We start from the raw sequence: 18,392 nt of genomic DNA on the forward strand, positions 1-18,392 counted from the left end.
GAAATTTATGCATTATAGATGAGGGACCAATTACATTGTTCTTCTGTCCAATACTGTCACATACTTTTCTTTAGATGGATCAATGGATCTCCAGTGACCTATGTAGCCTGGGCCCCTGATGAACCAAACTTTAAAAATGATGATGAGTACTGTGTGGTCATGTACCTCAATACAGGTAGGTAGACTATACCATTTTTCTACCATTGTTATATACCATTTTTAAAGCTCTTCCATATCTGTATATTTGGGAGTGGGGCAAAGGATTAGTTAATATAGAATAACTGCCACACACTCATTTGGTTCCATAGTTAGAGGAGTCCCACTGAAATCAATGGAACTTTGGTTTGTCATGAAATTAATGGGTTTACTATCGGTGTGACTAAATTTGGAATCAACCAAAGATTGAACGAAAGGGTGGGAAAATCATTATTTTACAACTCTTTGCTAACCCTCTCTTGAGTGTGACAACGTATTAGAGTCCTTTAAACAATACCAAATCTGTATTATGTGAGCAAGATTGTAAAATGAGAGAAATCTTGGGAAATACTACACAGATTTATGTTTGTGTATAGGATATGTGATTAACTTTGAGATTTTAAGCAGTTTACAGCACAAACCTAGCTTATTTATTACTTTTATAGGCCACTTTCCTTCCAATATGGAACTTAAGGTGGCTTTCTTTTATGATTAAACTTTCCTCTGTAACATATAGTTACAGAGGACAGTTCCGGACCAGAACTGTCACTTGAGACACAGGTGAACTCAGTGGCACGGAGCACTTTTTATCAGCTTAGGCTGGTATACCCACTACGCCCTTATCTGGACAGAGATAGCCTAGCTACAGTTATCCATGCTCTGATAACTTCTCGTCTGGATTACTGCAATGCGTTATACGTGGGGCTGCCTTTGAAAACGGTCCAGAAACTTCAGCTGGTCCAAAACAGGGCAGCAAGATTATTAACAGGGACTGGCCAGCAAGCTCATATTACGCCAGTACTTTTTCAGCTGCACTGGCTGCCAGTCCATTTCCAGGCCCGATTCAAAGTGCTGGTATTAACATTTAAAGCCCTTAACGGCTTGCGGCCAGGTTATCTGAAGGATCGCCTCCTCCCATATGTGCCTGCCTGTACCTTAAGATCATCATCAGCGGCCCTTCTCTGTGAGCCCCTGCCAAAGGAAGTGAGGCGGGTGGCTACTAGGAGGAGGGCTTTCTCTGCTGTGGCACCCCGGTTGTGGAATGACCTTTTTATTTTCCCAGGCATTTTAGCATTTTTAGTTTTCTAGACTTTTAGCTTTGCTGTTTTAAATCTGTATTTTAAATTCCTTCACTGCTGCTAAGTTTTATTGTGGTTGTATTGTTACATTGTGGTTTTAAAGTTCTATATATTTTAAATTGTTTTACTGTATGCTTTTTGGTTTTTATTTTTGTGAACCGCCCAGAGAGCTTTGGCTATTGGGTGGTATAGAAATGAAATGGAATGGAATGAAAGAATGAATGAATAAATAAATAAATATAGTTGAAGGTCTGTTGGTACTTTTTATTTTCGGAGTGATTTATTCTTACCAGTTGACAACATGACTTCTCTCTTCAGGCTTCTGGAATGATATAAACTGTGGTGCTCTGAGGAGTTTCATCTGTGAAAGACATAATAGTTCTGTCCGTTCTACTGTTGTTCCCACATCAGCTGCACCTCATGGAGGTTGTGCTGAAGGCTGGCTTTTGTTTGATAACAAGGTAACTAATACAAGTCATTACAAAAATCTCAGTATACCAGTCTTTTGAGATGGTATAACATACAGTTAATGCTACAGGCTTCCTGAACATGCGGCAGTTGCTTTCCATCTCCACAGTTCAACACTCAGGACTCTTTTTAGAGCTTATCATAGACACATGTAGATCAAGGAGTGGAACCTGATGCCACATTCCTTCCCTCTTCACATTTACTATATATGCTATAATATTTGAAAAGTATGGTTGTGTTACCCATGTACCGTTGCTTCCATTTTGTAAGTGATCAATACTGTAAAAACCCAAAGAACCATACTTTGAACAAATACCTTTACAACTGTAAATAAAAAGTGTATTTGCATAGTTTAAGCTTGTATCTGCTGCCAAAATAATGCGATGAAAGGGGCTTCTAAATATGTTTTTAGCATTCTGCTTTTCTTTTTACTTATATTAATATTTATGAAATTACAGTCTTAGGAAAAAAATAGGCTATACACAATGTCAGCTCAAAACATTTTGCCCAAGACATGTTGCTGCTTGAAGCACAGCCACCACCATGCTAGGGCCAACACTTCAAAAGATCTTGCTGCACATTCTGGCTTTCACCAATCCCCCTCTCATAGTGCCGTGGTGGGACAACGAGATAGGCCTCTCCCATTGTCAGGGTGGACACTGAGCCCATAGAATCCCAGAGTAGTTCTGATTCTGAGGAAGAGCAGTCGCTCCTGGGAGAGGAGCGCACCCATCCTTCCCAGGGCCAACAGCTGGCAGAGATTCCTCCCACCAGCATTCCTAGCTTAGATAGCAGTCCTGGGAGTGAGAGAGCGCGGGAAGCAGACTTGCTGGATACGCGACGCTGACGCAGGGAGCGGCGCCAAATGGAGGGCGCGGAAAGGAGGCATAGTGCCCGGTTGGCGCGCAAACAACGGCTGCGCCCAGAGGATCCAAGGGAAAAGGGGAGGGACTCTCCCTAGTCCTTAAGTTCAGGGGTCTGCCAGTAATTCCCTTTCAAACGTGGACCAACTGTTCCAATGTAGGGCATAGGTACTCTGCTGCTCATATCTAGTTGCTAACAGTAGAGTTGTTAAGTTGTAAAAGAGGAATAAAGCTTTGAAAAGAATCCCTTTGTCTGTGTCTGGACTTGGCTACTGGATTAGACTGAGAGAGGCCTCCAAGGAACCCTTGACACCCATAGATCTAAGGGTACGCATATCTGACCACTTCAGAAGATGTACAAAAGTAATTATCCATATCCACTACCCCATTACCATTTCATAATTGAGGATTTCATGAATCCGTTCATGAGTGATGGAATTTTGCAATGTTTTTCCCCCAGTGCTTCAAAATATTTGGTTTCAGTGAAAAAGAGAGAAAAAACTGGTATGATGCACGTAGTGATTGCAGAAACCAAGGAGGAAACCTGGCTAATATACCAAGCAAAACTATTCAAGGTATGATCAGGTCTTTTAAAAATGTATTGGTCTTAACAGTTTTTAAAGCCCTGGAGTCCTGACTCAGGTTAACATCATACCATGGGAACTGTTACAAATGTGGCTCCTTCTCTTGCTACTCAGGTAATAGGAGAAAACCCAAACCCCATGGGAGAAACTGAAAACGGGGACACTTCTGCAGCAGTACATAGCATGAGCTCCTTTCATGTGGCTCCAGGCTGCAGGGCCTCCCACATCACCGATTTAGGTTAAGAGCCCACAGTTATTTTCCAGTAGTGGAAATTTTGAGTTCTTTTCCCCCTACAGTGCAACAGGTGCTGTCCTTGATGGTGTTTAGCCACTTGTTGAAAACTTACCTGTATACTCAGGCATTTGCTTATTTTAATACCTAGCTGGTAGATTTTCTTTGTCATTGTTTTTATCTTTTGTATTTTTAATTATTGTTTTAATGCCTTATATACTGCACTGTGATTTGATAATTAAGGGTGGTATATAAATATTATAAATAAATAACAAAATAAATAAAAAGCATATGTTGGCTACAATTAGTAATAATATCTGGGCGATGTGACAATAAGTGAGTGCCATTTTAAAAGCCCTCAAAAGTAAGTAAGGGTTCTTTCAGATGAAGCTTTTATTAACGCCCTGCCTCATTCATGGAATTATATGGGTAGTCCAGACATCTTCTGTTTGTTATCCTCCTGTGTTTTCCCATCACTTCTTCCCCCTTTTTTCTTTCCACAAAAAAATCAATTAGTGAGAAAAAGACAAATAGGGGCACAATTATTTTGACTAGTAGTGGTAGGAGCTGACTGTCTGTAAGGAAGCACCCTAACTTGGCAAGTTTTATTGTCTTCCAAAATAAAGTTTGGTTAAAGGTCCATTTTACGAAGCAACACAGATCACTAAGGTAATCACTCCCACTTGCTATATGTATATTTGAATTCTTTGGATAGAATGAAGGAAATTGTCTGTGGCCTGCTACTTAGAAAGAAAAAGGGGTGATGGTTCCAAATCTTTTTTTTTTTAAAGGCAAAATTACAGCTTCAGTGCTTTTCCTGAGATCCTTCCAAATCAGGCCTAGACTTTTCTTAAGTTGGGGGACAAACAAGGGATGGTGATCTTAGTCATAGCATGTTCATGCTCTTTCCATGGGCAAATGGAGTGTGGTCTGACCCAGCAAGGCAATTTTCAAAATTCTCTTGCTGCATTAAAGGAATATTAATGATGAACAAAAATATAATCAGTTCAGTTCATGGTATTCTATATTATTCACTTATAGGTGAAAGTCCAAATACTTCATGATAAAATGTATCTTTATTTTTATTCAGCTTTCCTCACAGTGCACTTAAAAAGTGCTTCAGCTGATACCTGGATTGGACTGAATGATGTTAATTGGCCGGGTAGATTCTTATGGACAGATGGAAGGGTTGGTGTCTACTATACAAATTGGGCCAATGGTTTTCCAAAAAATAGAGTAAGTCCTGCCTGCAAAGGCCTTTCTCTCTTTTCTCAGCTGCAACAAATGTAGACGTTCCATTGCTCCAGTGAATCTACACATATGAAAAAGTATCCAGAACAGGTAGTGGGGTTGTGAACCAAAGAACCCATAGGGGTGGGGGGAATGACTTGTAGATCATTGTGGTCAAAATTATGTGTGCATTAAATGCACCATTTATAAGTCTTCAGAGCTGCAAATTTGCCCTCAACTTTCTCTGGGACAACTTTCTCCTACTTGCATTTTATATTGGGCTGGCGCAGTGGTCCCCAACACAGCATCCACAGGTACCATGGCCCATGAAGGGGTTGCCAATGTGGCGTCCGCAGGTACCTGCAAAACTTTTTTATATAGCTTTACAACTTCGAATCTTCAAAGATCTTGCTTGAATTAGAAAAAAAAACCATCGCAGAGAAGCCCCGATTCTGCGAGGATAACGCCTTAATTTTAAAAAAAGCATATCCAGAGCGGGGGATAGGAGGGGGTAAAACTTAATCTCATTTGAAGGGATAGAACAACCCTCTGCTCAGTGCAGGAAGCCTGATTCCCAGGCAGTCGCCCATCCAATTACTGACCGGGGCCGACCCTGCTTAGCTTCCGAGATCAGAGAAGCGCATGCACATCCAGCCCTTTGCTTGTTGCTGAGGAAACAGGGGCTGCTGAGGAAGCTATGCGATCAGTAGCTGGAAGAAGACATGGGGCTGTCGAGAGCTGTGATTGGACAGGAGAGAAATACAAACACCGCCGTATCTGGACAGGCGGGGGCGGGGACTACGAGTGGATATGGTAGCGAAGGTGGAAAATCAGAGCACATTAAGGAGAAATACCAGGATATTAGGGTATTGAAAGCGGGAGCACGGAAGTGGGAAATTCCGGTTCCAATTTGAGGTGGGTACTGCGTAGTGTGAAAGGCGGGCAGTGAAACCTCATTGGAAGCAAAAAAAGGCAGTAAGTGTAGATCCAGCCTCAGTGAATAATATTAAAGGCTGTTCCAGTACAAAATTTATCTGTGTAATAACCTCCTCCCCAAAAGAAGCAACTACTAGACATTGCCAAAACATATGTTTAAAAGAAGCATTAGCTGTATTGCTCCACCAGCAATTAGCCGAATTAGACAATCCCTTTTTAAACACACACTGCTGTGTCTAACGGACACAAATCAAAAGTTTTTCCTGAATAAGGCACAGCCTACGATCCATAGACATCACAGGTAGATGGCAAAGTGGCAATCCACTGATTGGCTCCCACAGCAGTTCCTCAAATTCCCAGATGCGCACTTGGGTCCAAAAATCCTCCCTGCGCTGGAGGATAATCTGTTAATCCTCAATTTCCTAGTCAGAGTTAACTCCTTCCTTTCCCAAATCCACCACAGCCCCGGCACTCAGTTCAATCAGTTCCCTTTCTGATCTGGGAAGCTAAGGTACTCTGACAGGCATCTCACCAATTTTCCTCTACACCTCTCCTGATCCTATGACCAGTAACTACTGCCTGTCATCCATCAACAGGAATTGCCTCAATATCCACCAAATTTTTAGTATGTGCTAGGGCTTAGAAGGGTTGCACCTAGAAGCCATTTGTTCAGTCGTTCAGTCGTGTCCGACTCTTCATGACCCCATGGACCATAGCACGCCATTAGCCTTGTGATACGTTCCATGGGGTTTTCTTGGCGAGAATACTGGAGTGGGTTGCCATTTCCTTCTCCAGTGGACCACATTTTGTCAGAACTCTCCGCCATGACCTGTCCGTCTTGGGTGGCCCTGCACGGCATAGCTTATGGCTTCACTGAGTTACGCAAGCCCCTTCGCCACAACAAGGCAGTGATCCATGAAGGGGTCTAGAAGCCATATATTATTATTAATAATATTCATAAACATGAGTGCTGATAAATTTTCATGAATCCTGCCTGTAGGGGATGATTAATGGTTACTGCTCACACTTAACCCCTGCCCTTCCTGTAAAACTCCACAATGGGAGCCACAGCTGTTACTCCTTTTCAGGCCAGATTTTGGGTAACAGTCCTCTTGTGGGCAGCTGGTTGGCCACTGTGTGAACAGAATGCTGGACTAGATGGACCCTTGGTCTGATCCAGCATGGCTCTTCTTATGATTAGTCATGATATAGAGCTTGTATGCAAATTTAAAATAGGTTTTGGTGTACTCATTGGTATTTCCCCATTCCTGCCAAAACTGGAGCTATGAGGCTTCAGTGTGTCCTGGCAAAGGAGAGTTGTCCAGCTAGGCAAGGAATAAGGTTCAGGGCAAGGAGCTGTCTAGCCAGGTAACAAGAGCAGGTGAAGGAGCTAGCCTGAAAAGGTGTTGAACCAGCAACAGCTGGCAGCAACTGAGCTGTTTTATAGGTGGCCTTGCTACCATACCACTTTCTGAAACATCAGCAAGGCCCTGACCAGCAGCATGAATCCATCACTGCTTCCTCCTCCAGAGTAGAGCTCAGAGCTCAGGAAGCCTTGTGCTGCCAGGTGTGCACTGTGCTTTTGCTCTAGGCTCTGGGGTGGATGTGGTACCTTCTATGCTTTGGGGGTCCCAGGGGTGATTGTGAAGAGTCTGGGGCTAGGGTATGTGACCCATCAGGGTTCATCAGGGACCCTGGCTCTAGAAACTCCCTGAAAAGTGGTAGTTTGGGGTCCTTGTCAGACTCCACTGACTTCCCTTGATTCCAGTACACACCGTGGCCAGTGGCAGTGTCCTCCTCTGAGGAGATTTTGTCCAATATTGGAGACTGATTCTGGGCTAGGCCTAAAGGAACTTGATGAGACATGAGAAGTATTCATCTACAGAACATCTGACTCTGCTCTTAAAAGTACAGAATCATATTTCATCTAATTTGAAAAATATAGGAGGAGGATTTTAAGCACAACCAGGAAGGATTGGAAGTCAGGATAGGAAGATTGTACAACACATGATACTCTTGTTTATTCCCTAGGGTTCTTGTGGTTTTATGATGAAGAGGCCTGAAAGACTGGCAGGAAACTGGAGAGATGGGCTATGCAGTGCTAATAAAAGCTACATCTGCCAAACAAACACTGGTAAGTGATTTAGAAGAGATCTAAGAGAAAACAGTTTGTAATTCCTGTGAAGCCAAAAGCCAGTTTTCTCTGCTGTCTTATTTTGGTGAAAAACAAAATGAGAGTTCCAGCTTTAAATGCATTTGTGAATTCATACTCAGCAGCAGTTTTGACAACAAAATTTTATACATGCGTAGAGGTCAGCCATGATGCCAGAGAACCCCAATTATGTGCCCGCTGGTGAGTAACTTGGTTTTGTTAGTTTTTTACAGATCATTCCAAAATAGACCAGAAGGAAGCTGCTGGCATAGAATGTGTTATATTTTAGTGCCACGGTCTCCAGTCCTGTTCAGTTGTTCATAGTGGCAGGCTTCACCTCTGACCTCTGTGCATTTATTTAAATGCATGAACAGAGCCCTTATATATAGCATGCATGCACACACGCGTGCACACGTGTTCATTAAACCCATTTTAAATGACTGAACAGGACCTGTGTAATGAAAGAAATGTAGTGGAAGTTAACTGAGGAATAGACTACTCTGGACTTCTCTGGAAAGAATACTGATTACTTTCAAATAGGCCTGTTGACCAGTTGTTAGGGATTTGATTAGCATCTTTGGGTACTGTAAGGAAAATATATTCTGTTTTTGAAAAAGTTTTTTTTTTTTAAGTTCAGAATTTTAGTATTTCGAGATGTCGCAACATGGAGAACAGTGGAATTTAGTGTCAGGTGAAATAAATTTACATGATTAAAGACTGATTAAAGACTGTATGCAGTCTAACCTGATCTCTGCCTTTCCCCTTTATTACCTTGCTATAGATACTACATTGTCTCACTCTGAAACAACAGTTCCAGCCTCTGGCTATATCCTTTATGGAAACAGCAGCTATTCTCTCATTAGCCCCCAAATGACATGGGAAGATGCAAGAAAAAAGTGTAAATCGGAAAAGGCAGAGCTTGCCAGCATTTTAACTCCCCACGTCCAATCATTCCTATGGCTACAGGTGTTAAAATATGGGGAGCCTGTGTGGATTGGTCTAAACAGCAACATGGTAAGAAAGTAAGATGTACAAGAACATAATGCTATTTATTGACATCAGAGGTCTGTATTCAGAAGGGTATCATTAGAAGTTGCCAGCACAGGACTTTATTAACTGCCTTTGTTGACAACGCCCTGCATTAGAATCTCTTCCAAAACAGTTTTGGATAAAATCAGTGGGTATTTTATGGGTGTGTATCTAACATCCATTTCTTAGCTGTACTAGGAACTCTGACGGAAACTTAACAGTGCTTCTAGAGGCAGTGGATGCGAGTATCCATGGCCCTGTACAGAAGTTATCCACAGGGACGAAGCATGTGTGGAGAAGGAGGAGTGCGATCGCGCTGCTGGCCCTGCTGTCATGCACACTGTTGGGCTTTCCCCTCAACAACTTGCTATTCAGTGCACCATCTGCAAAGAGCGGTGCCTCCATGTGAGCAGTGGAACATGTGTAGATGCTCTATATCATTAGCACCCTACAACTCCCCCCATAGTGAGATGTGCAAGTTCCCAATATAGGAAAAATGTCGACATCTCACCGCAGAGGGAGATGTAAACATTCTGCTTCAGGTGTGCAAGAGCAGGAAACACAAGGCACTTGCATTGCCCACCACTACGTCTTTTTACGTCTGAAGCCACTCTCAGCTTCAGCCAAGGTACCACAAAACCACTCAGTTTCCTCACCTGCAAGCCATAGCTCAGTGGTAGACCACAGGTCCCAGGTTTAATCCCTGACATTTCCTGTTAGAGCTGGAAAAGACCCCTGTCTGAAACCCTCGAGATCCAGTGCTAGTCAGTGTAGACAATACTGAGCAAGGTGCACCAATAGTTTTACTTGGTATAAAGGGTGCCTCCTCATGTACATCTAATGCATGGAAAACTCCTTCTCATGAATATCCAGCGGATGTTTTTCAGGGGAGGGGGAGCCAGTGCACCGTTCCAACAGTGGGTGGACCTGTCTAACAGGAACCCTCCAGACACTCATTGAACATGAGGAGGGGGTCATTTGTATCCACCTTCTGTCACTCCTACCTTGGTTGTCTTTAACAATTGCTTGAAGAGATAAAATAAGACGAATTAAAGGAAACAAAAACAATGGTAGATCAGGTGGACCACTACATTTTCCCCCATATGTTTTTGAAATAAACTAAACCACTTTTTCTAAGCCATTGTGAATATTTCCTGTGTGCATCTTGCTTTTAGACTAATGAGTTATACATGTGGATAAGTAACTGGAGACTGGTGTATAGTAATTGGGCCGCTGAAGAACCAAAACAGAAAATAGCTTGTGTCTACTTGGACCTTGATGGTCAATGGAAAACAGGAACTTGCAATGAAAAGTACCTCTCTGTCTGTGAGCAGTATCATGGTAAGCAAAGGAAGGAATATATCTGTTTTAATAGTGAGACATTGCACTTTAATTCCAAGAGGGTTTCAATTTGAATTTTGCCAGGTATTGTAGTAAAAAACACAGAGTTGATTGATGTGGTCTGGGCACTTCTTCCTCTTTCATAAAGAATGAAGGAATATAGGTTTAATGGCATCATGCTGTAACAGACAAACAAAAATATAATAGAGGTTACAGTAAACAAAAGTTACACACCAGTCTCATATAAGCGGTTTAGATCCCACTGACTGGAAGACAGACAACTCTTAAGGCTGCAGTCCTATCTGTATGTACCTGGGAGTAAATCCAATTGAACTCAGTGGGGATTACCTTTGAGTAAATTTGCATAGATTTGCAGTGTTATTGTATAGGGTTGGCAGTCTTTACTTCTCGGAAGTTGTTGTTCAGTCGTTAAGTCATGTCCGACTCTTCATGATCCCATGGACCATAGCACGCCAGGCCTTCCTGTCCTCTGCTCTCTCCCGGAGCGTGCTCAAGTTCATATTCATTGCATCGGTGATGCTATCTAGCCATCTCATCCTCTGCCGTCCCCTTCTCCTTTTGCCTACAATCTTTCCCAGCATCAGGGTCTTTTCCAGGGACTTTTCTCTTCGCATTAGGTGGCCAAAATTTTTCAGCTTCAGCTTCAGTATCTGTCCTTCCAATGAGCAGTCAGGGTTGATTTCCTTTAGGATTGACTGATTTGACCTCCTTGCAGTCCAGGGGACTCCTAAGAGTCTTCTCCAGCACCACAGTTCAAAAGCATCAATTCTTCAGCGCTCAGCCTTCCTTGTAGTCCAGCTCTCACAGCCATACATTACTACTGGGAAAACCATAGCTTTGATTAGATGGACCTTTGTCGGCAAGGTGATGTCTCTGCTTCTTACTATGCTGTCTAAGTTTGCCATAGCTTTCCTCCCAAGGAGCAAGCGTCTTTTAATTTCATGGCTACAGTCACCGTCTGCGGTGATCTTGGAGCCCAAGAAAATAAAATCTGTCACAGCTTCCATTTCTTCCCCTTCCATATGCCAGGAAGTGATGGGGCCAGATGCCATGATCTTTGTTTTTTTAATGTTGAGTTTCAAACCAGCTTTTGCACTCTCCTTTTTCACCCTCAACAAGAGGCTCTTTAGATCTTCTTTGCTTCCTGCCATTAGGGTGGTATCATCTGCGTATCTGAGGTTGTTGATAATTCTCCCGGCAATCTTAATTCCAACCTGTGATTCATCCAACCTGGCGTTTCTCATGATGTACTCTGCATACAAGTTAAATAAGCAGGGCGACAATATGCAGCCTTGTCATACTCCTTTCCCAATTTTGAACCAATTGGTTGTTCCATGTCTGGTTCTTACTGTTGCTTCTTGACCCTCGTACAGGTTTCTCAGGAGACAGCTAAGGTGGTCTGGTACTCCCATCTCTTTAAGAATTTGCCACAGTTTGTTATGATCCACACAATCAAAGGCTTTAGCGTAGTCAATGAAGCAGAAATAGACTTTTTTTGGAATTCTCTTGCTTTCTCCATGATCCAGCGAATGTTGGCGATTTGATCTCTAATTCCTCTGCCTCTTCGAAACCCAGCTTGTACTTCCGGTAGTTCTCGGTTCACATACTGCTGAAGCCTAGCTTGTAGGATTTTGAGCATCACCTTGGTTGGCATGTGAAATGAGCGCAATTGTATGGTAGTTCGAACACTCTTTGGCATTGCCCTTCTTTGGAACTGGAATGTAAACTGACCTTTTCCAGTCTTGTGGCCACTGTTGAGTGTTCCAAATTAGTTGGCATATTGAGTGCAGCACTTTAACAGCATCATCTTTTTGGATTTTAAATATCTCAGCTGCAATACTGTTGTCTCCGCTAGCTTTGTTGTTAGTAATGCTTCCTAAGGCCTACTTGACTTCACTCTCTAGGATGTCCGGCTCACGTTCAGTGACCGCACTATCATGGCGATCAGGGACATTCAGATCTTTCCTGTATAGTTCTTCTATGTATTCTTTCCACCTCTTCTTAATCTCATCTGCTTCTGTTAGGTCCCTGCCTTCTTTGTCCTTTATCAGGTGGATCCTGAGCCTGCTTCTGCCCCCGCCAACAGGTACTTAAGGCGGGGCTGCCGGAGGCTGCTCGGCAAGGAGTCTGGGGGAAGGAGGACCAGCCAGCAGCTGCACCAGGTGGATCCTGAGCCTGCCTCTGCCCCCGCCAACAGGTTCTTAAGGCAGGGCTGCCAGACACTTAGTGTCGCACTTGGAGTCAAATAGAACAGGACTTGAAGACCCACCCACCTGTCTCTCCAGAGACACCAGCAGCCACAGATACCAGCAGCAAATAGCAGCAGCAGAGGGCAGCAGCTTTAAAGACGAGGGAGAAAGGGGCAAACGTGGACTTTATCTGCTCCTTCTTAGCTGCTGTTCTCTTTTATCTTTTATATTCTTTTATACTGTTGAACATTTTATACCCTAATATTTTAATATGTGCCTGGGAGGACTACTGGGCAACTCAGGGGGTCGGGGAGGTGCAACTATAACTGTGGTCATGGGCAGGGGGAGGTATGGTGTTGCGGGATTAACAGGCCAGCTGAGGAGAAGAGGGGCTAGACACCTTACAGCTGTCCCCGATTCTGGATCTTCCCCCAACCTGATGGTTCCTGGCAGCCTTACCAGTCTGCCCTCGGGTGCGGTGGTGCTGCTGCTGAATGCCAGGTCAGCCCAAAATAAAATCTCCCTCATCCATGATTTGATTGTGGATGAGGGGGCTGACCTGGTTTGTATTACTGAGACCTGGGTGGGGGAACTGGGAGGGGTCACTCTCTCCCAGCTGTGCCCTCCTGGGTACTCGGTGCAGCACCAACACCGACTTGAGGGTCAGGGAAGGGGGTTTGCCGTGGTCTTTAGGAATTCAATCTCCCTCTCCAGGCTTCCTGCTCATTCGAGTGCAGATCTTGAGTGTTTGTACCTTGTGTTGGGTACCCGGGACAGATTAGGGATTCTGTTGGTGTACCGCCCACCCCGCTGCCCATCAGAATCCCTGCCTGAGCTGACGGAGGTGGTCTCAGACTTGGTGTTGAGGACCCCTAGGATGATGGTCCTGGGGGATCTCAACTTCCATGCCGAGGCTGCTGTATCCGGGGCGGCTCAGGACTTCATGGACACCATGACAACCATGGGGCTGTCCCAACATGTTATCGGCCCAACACATATAACAGGACACACGCTTGATCTGGTTTTCTCGACTGGGCAGGAGGATGGTGATCTGAAAGTGGAGGAATTAACATCTGTCCCTTTGTCATGGACTGTCAAGGGCTCCTTGGAGGCCTCTCTCAGTCTAATCCAGTAGCCAAGTCCAGACACAGACAAAGGGATTCTTTTCAAAGCTTTATTCTTCTTTTACAACTTAATAACTCTACAAGTAGCAACTAGATCTGAGCAGCAGCATCCCTATGCCCTAAGTTGGAACAGTTGGTCCCTGTTTGAAAGGCAATTACTGGCAGACCCCTGAATATAAGGACTAGGGAGAATCCCTCCCCTTTTCCCTTGGATCCTCTGGGCACAACCGTTCTTTGAGCGCGAACCCTTTGGCGCCGCTCTCTGCGTCTGCGCCGCGCATCCACCCAGTCTGCTATCTGTGCTGAGACACTCCCTGGACTGCTTTCTAAACTAGGAATGTGGGTGGGAGGAATCTCTGTCAACTGTTGGTCCTGGGGAAAAGGAGCGCGCTCCTCTCCCGAAGGAGCGACTGCTCTTCCTCAGCAGCAGAACTACTCTGGGAATCTATGGGCTCAGTGTCCACCCTGACATGGACAGATCACTTCCTGCTGAGGTTTAGACTCCTGGCAGCCTTCCCCCTCTGCAAGGGTGGGGGACCTATTAAAATGGTCCACCCCTGGAGATTAATGGATTCCGATGGATTCCAGAGGGCTCTGGGGGATTTTCCTGCTGGTATGGCTGGTGCTCCTATCGAAGCCCAGGTCGCTCTGTGGAATGCAGAGATGACTCGGGCAGTTAACACGATGGCGCCCAAGCGCCCTCTCCCTCTGAGCAGAGCCCGGCCAGCTCCTTGGTATATACCTGAGCTGAGGGCAATGAAGCAAGAGGGGAGACAGCTAGAACGCAGGTGGAGGAAAACTCGTGCTGAGTCTGACCGAACACAGGTAAGAGCCCACTATCAAGCCTACTCTGTGGCAGTGAGAGTGGAAAAGAGACAGTTCTTTTCCACCAGCACTGCATCTTCTCAGTGTCGTCCAGTGGAGATTTTCCGAGTGGTTCGCGCCTGTTACATTCTGGGCCAGGGAGAGAGACGGTGGAACCCTCGGTAGCACGCTGTGACGAGTTTGCACGGCACTTTGAAGATAAAGTCGCTCAGATTCATCATGAATTGGACATCACCATTAATGCAGTTCTATTAGTAGAGGTGTTCAGAGCACTGTCTGGTCCAGTTTTATTGGATGAGTTTTAATTACGGAGGCCTGAGTATGCGGACAAGGTGCATGGCCAAGTCCGATCGACCACTTGTGTGCTTGACCCTTGCCCTTCATGGCTTATTAAATCAAACAAGGAGGGGATGTCTGGCTGGGTCCAGGAGGTTGTAAATTCCTCCTTGAGAGAGGGAGTGGTGCCTGCCACTTTAAAAGAGGCGGTAATTAGACCACTCCTGAAAAAGCCTAACCTGGACCCAGAGGATGTTAACAATTATAGGCCAGTGGCCAACATCCCCTTCCTGGGCAAGGTGCTTGAGCGGGTGGTTGTAGGACAGCTCCAGGCACTGTTGAATGAAACGGATTATCTAGATCCATTTCAATGTGTTATACGTGGGGCTGCCTTTGAAAATGGTCCGGAAACTTCAGCTGGTCCAAAATAGGGCAGCAAGATTGTTAACAGGGACTGGCCTGCGAGCTCATATTACGCCAGTACTTTTTCAGCTGCACTGGCTGCCAGTCCATTTCCGGGCCCGATTCAAAGTGCTGGTGTTAACATTCAAAACCCTTAACAGCTTGGAGCCAGGTTACCTGAAGGATCGCCTCCTCCCATATGTGCCTGCCCGGACCTTAAGATCATCGTCAGCAGCCCTTCTCTGTGAGCCTCTGCCAAAGGAAGTGAGGCGGGTGGCTACTAGGAGGAGGGCTTTTTCTGCTGTGGCACCCCGGCTCTGGAATGAGCTCCCTAGTGAGGTTCGCCTGGCACCTGCATTGTATTCCTTTCGGCGCCAGGTGAAGACCTTTTTATTTTCCCAGGCATTTTAGCTTTCTAAATTTTTATCTTTGCTGTTTTAAATCTGTATTTTAAACTCCTGCACTGCTGCTAGGTTTTATTGTGGTTGTATTGTTATATTGTGGTTTTAATGTTCTATATATTTTAAATTGTTTTATTGTGTGTTGTTTGGTTTTAATTTTTGTGAACCGCCCAGAGAGCTTCGGCTATTGGGCGGTATAGAAATGAAATGAAATGAATGAATAAATAAATAAATTATCATGCCCGTCTTTGTACAAAACGTTCCCTTGATATCTCCGATTTTCTTGAAAAGATCTCTAGTCTTTCCCATTCTGTTGTTTTCCTCAATTTCTTTGCATTGTTCATTTAAGAAGGCCTTCTTGTCTCTCCTTGCTATTCTCTGGAACTCTGCATTCAGTTGGGTATATCTTCCCCTTTCTCCCTTGCTTTTTGCTTCCCTTCTTTCCTCAGCTACTTGTAAAGCCTCATCAGACAGCCACTTTGCTTTCTTGCATTTCTTTTCTTTGGGATGGATTTAGTTGCTGCCTCCTGACCAGTGTTACAGACTTCCGTCCATAGTTCCTCAGGCGCTCTGTCTATCAGGTCTAATCCCTTAAATCTATTCCTCACCTCCACTGTATATTCATAAGGGATATGATTTAGGTCACCTCCTGATTGACAAACAGGGCTTCCATCAAGAATAACACCAAGAAAAGGGGCTTCCCCTCAGTTCCCAGAGCAGCCCTAGTCTGGCAGCTGGCAGCAGGATAGCTCGTATCTGAACTGTTGTGATGTGAAACTGCTTGAATTGTACTTCAGCACCTTATTTCATTTGTGGAAGAGACGCATCCTTTCAGTCAGGGACTCGGGTCATGTTGGTCACACTCATACTCTCTCTCTCTCTCACACACACACACACACATACACACACACAGAAGCCTGAGGAAAAGAGTGCCGCCAAGGAGAAAGGAGGATTCCTGAGTGCTGCTCTTTGGTTTTTACCATTCTCCAGCCTTGTACCTCATAAGGGAAGGGCCTACTGAGTTCCTTGTAAAGCTGCACCTATTTAGTTGTTCTTGTTCAGCATCCGGTAAGAGCCCTGAGCCCCTGGTGTCATTCTTTTTGGAGGCCCTGTCTGTCAACCAGAAGGAGGTCTTTCCCCAAATTAAGACTGCTCCACCCCAGAATTCCTGAGAATCAGTAGTCTATTGTTTTCTCACTGAGCAATGACTTTTGGTGTTACAATTGCTGGGGACAAAGTCAGTTGCAGATTTGAGGAGCCCTTGGCAAAACAGCAGTGCTCTCCTGGTGGGCTTCCCAGGCAGCAGGGGCAGGAACACTTTGAACACCAGGCAGCCCCCAGTGGGGGTCCAAAAGTCAGCATTTTAATTTCCCACAATGCTCCCAACATAGCATTGTCTGGCGCTCATAATGGGGGTGGGGGCAAGGCAGGGCAACGGTCCAAGGATGCCACGTGCTGATGGTGGCCTTGGGTTGGAAGTAAATGGGACTAGTTTCTTTAGAAGTCTAGAACATGCAAACATTGTGAATGAATGAAGACTGTCTTGAACACTATAGGCTGTAATCCTATACCCACTTACAGTAAACCCTGTGGAACTCCTGAATAGACATGTATAGGTTTGTGCTGTCAGGAATTCTGTTGCTTCCATGGCCTCAGCAAACTAGACTTCTTTTAGTACAATTCTATATGTGTCTACTCATAAGTAAGTACCACTTAATTGAATGAGACTGATACTCAAGGAGAGGATCTAACCACATGATTATGAATATGGCTTCACTTCACAGTAAGCAATAAAGGAATTTGTATGCCCCTAAACTGACCTGGTTAAATGCCACTACAAATCCTTCTTCGTGTGCCACTAAGAAGGTGAATTCATTGTAGATAAAACAGTTTATTCTGAATTACCAATGTGTGCACTTCTGAGCACAGAAGCCATTTTCATCCTGACTGTGGCTAACTAACTGTGTTATCTAAATATGTAAATACAGGTTTCTAAGATACCTATTCTTTTTAAAACAAAAAATATTTGTTTTGTAATAGGTATACTCCCAACTGAAACTCTGGATGTCCCAGGAAGATGCCCTACATTAAAAGAAACCCAGATACCTTGGATTCCCTTTCGGGCACATTGCTATGCGATCTACCCTGGTGGTGCAGACTGGCCTGAAGCATCCATGAAATGTACTCAGTTAGGTGAGCGTCATTTTGAGTTGGAACATAACAACAATAATTTTCCATTCTAGAGGACTCCTGGTTAGTATGTAAACCAGTGTGGTATAGTAGTTAGAATGCTGGCATTGGACCAGAGACACCTGAGCTCAAACCTCCTCAGCCACAAAGCTTACTAAATTACCTTGGACCAGTCACAGCCTTTTAGCCTAACTTGCCCTACAGGGTTGTTGGCTCCTTAGACAGGAAGGACACGATGAAAATGTAATAAATTGAGGAAAATGTAATAAATTGAGAAAATATGTAGGTGCATATTAATCCTATTTTCTTGTCAGTGGTGAGGATTTTTTTCAAGTGAAAAATGAAGTAGAAAGAGAGTATTATAAAAGAATGTTAGGAAAAACCTGGTGTCTCCAATCATTTTATTTTTTCAACCTGCCATCTCTTCCATTCCATACTAGTTCTCATACTACCATTTCTTTTTCCATCTCTATAGCTTTCTAAATGAAATTTATATTGTTTATTTTAATAGAACAATCGCATCCCAACAAATATATCTAATATAAGGTTGAATTATTTTCATTTCCTCCTACTTTAGAGATTGGCACATCAAACATGATATCAAAAGCACTTAACAATTACTTGTTAAACAAAGTTCTTTGCTTTCTGAAGATTAATATAAATGTTTTGAAAGAGATGCCTGATTGATCTGTTCTTCCACCAGATTTTCTTGAGCTGTGTGGACATTTTTCCTGTGTCTTTTTTTTTGGTCTTCCCAAAGATCATGTGAAATGCATTTTATGAATTAGAGCTCAAGTTATTTGCTAAATATCTAAGCTGACAATACTATTTCTGTAGAATGTTTATTTAAATTAT

The 18,392-nt window shown here is 44.0% G+C and overlaps 1 protein-coding gene across 1 annotated transcript in view; it reads left to right on the top strand.

Moving 5' to 3' along the window:
* LOC146345055 (macrophage mannose receptor 1-like) overlaps nt 1-18,392 on the top strand; it is a 75,563-nt gene that overhangs the window by 38,599 nt on the left and 18,572 nt on the right. Inside the window, exons 19-26 of the mRNA XM_084859829.1 lie at nt 75-175; nt 1,593-1,735; nt 3,066-3,180; nt 4,512-4,657; nt 7,619-7,721; nt 8,521-8,753; nt 9,944-10,109; nt 17,388-17,540. Of these exons, the coding sequence (XP_084715955.1) occupies nt 75-175; nt 1,593-1,735; nt 3,066-3,180; nt 4,512-4,657; nt 7,619-7,721; nt 8,521-8,753; nt 9,944-10,109; nt 17,388-17,540 (1,160 nt within the window). The remainder of the gene's footprint in view (nt 1-74; nt 176-1,592; nt 1,736-3,065; nt 3,181-4,511; nt 4,658-7,618; nt 7,722-8,520; nt 8,754-9,943; nt 10,110-17,387; nt 17,541-18,392) is intronic.

Source organism: Heloderma suspectum, chromosome 5 (genome assembly GCF_057233095.1).
Source record: "Heloderma suspectum isolate Gila_16-S chromosome 5, 16-S_ref, whole genome shotgun sequence".
In the NCBI taxonomy this organism is placed as follows: domain Eukaryota; kingdom Metazoa; phylum Chordata; class Lepidosauria; order Squamata; family Helodermatidae; genus Heloderma; species Heloderma suspectum.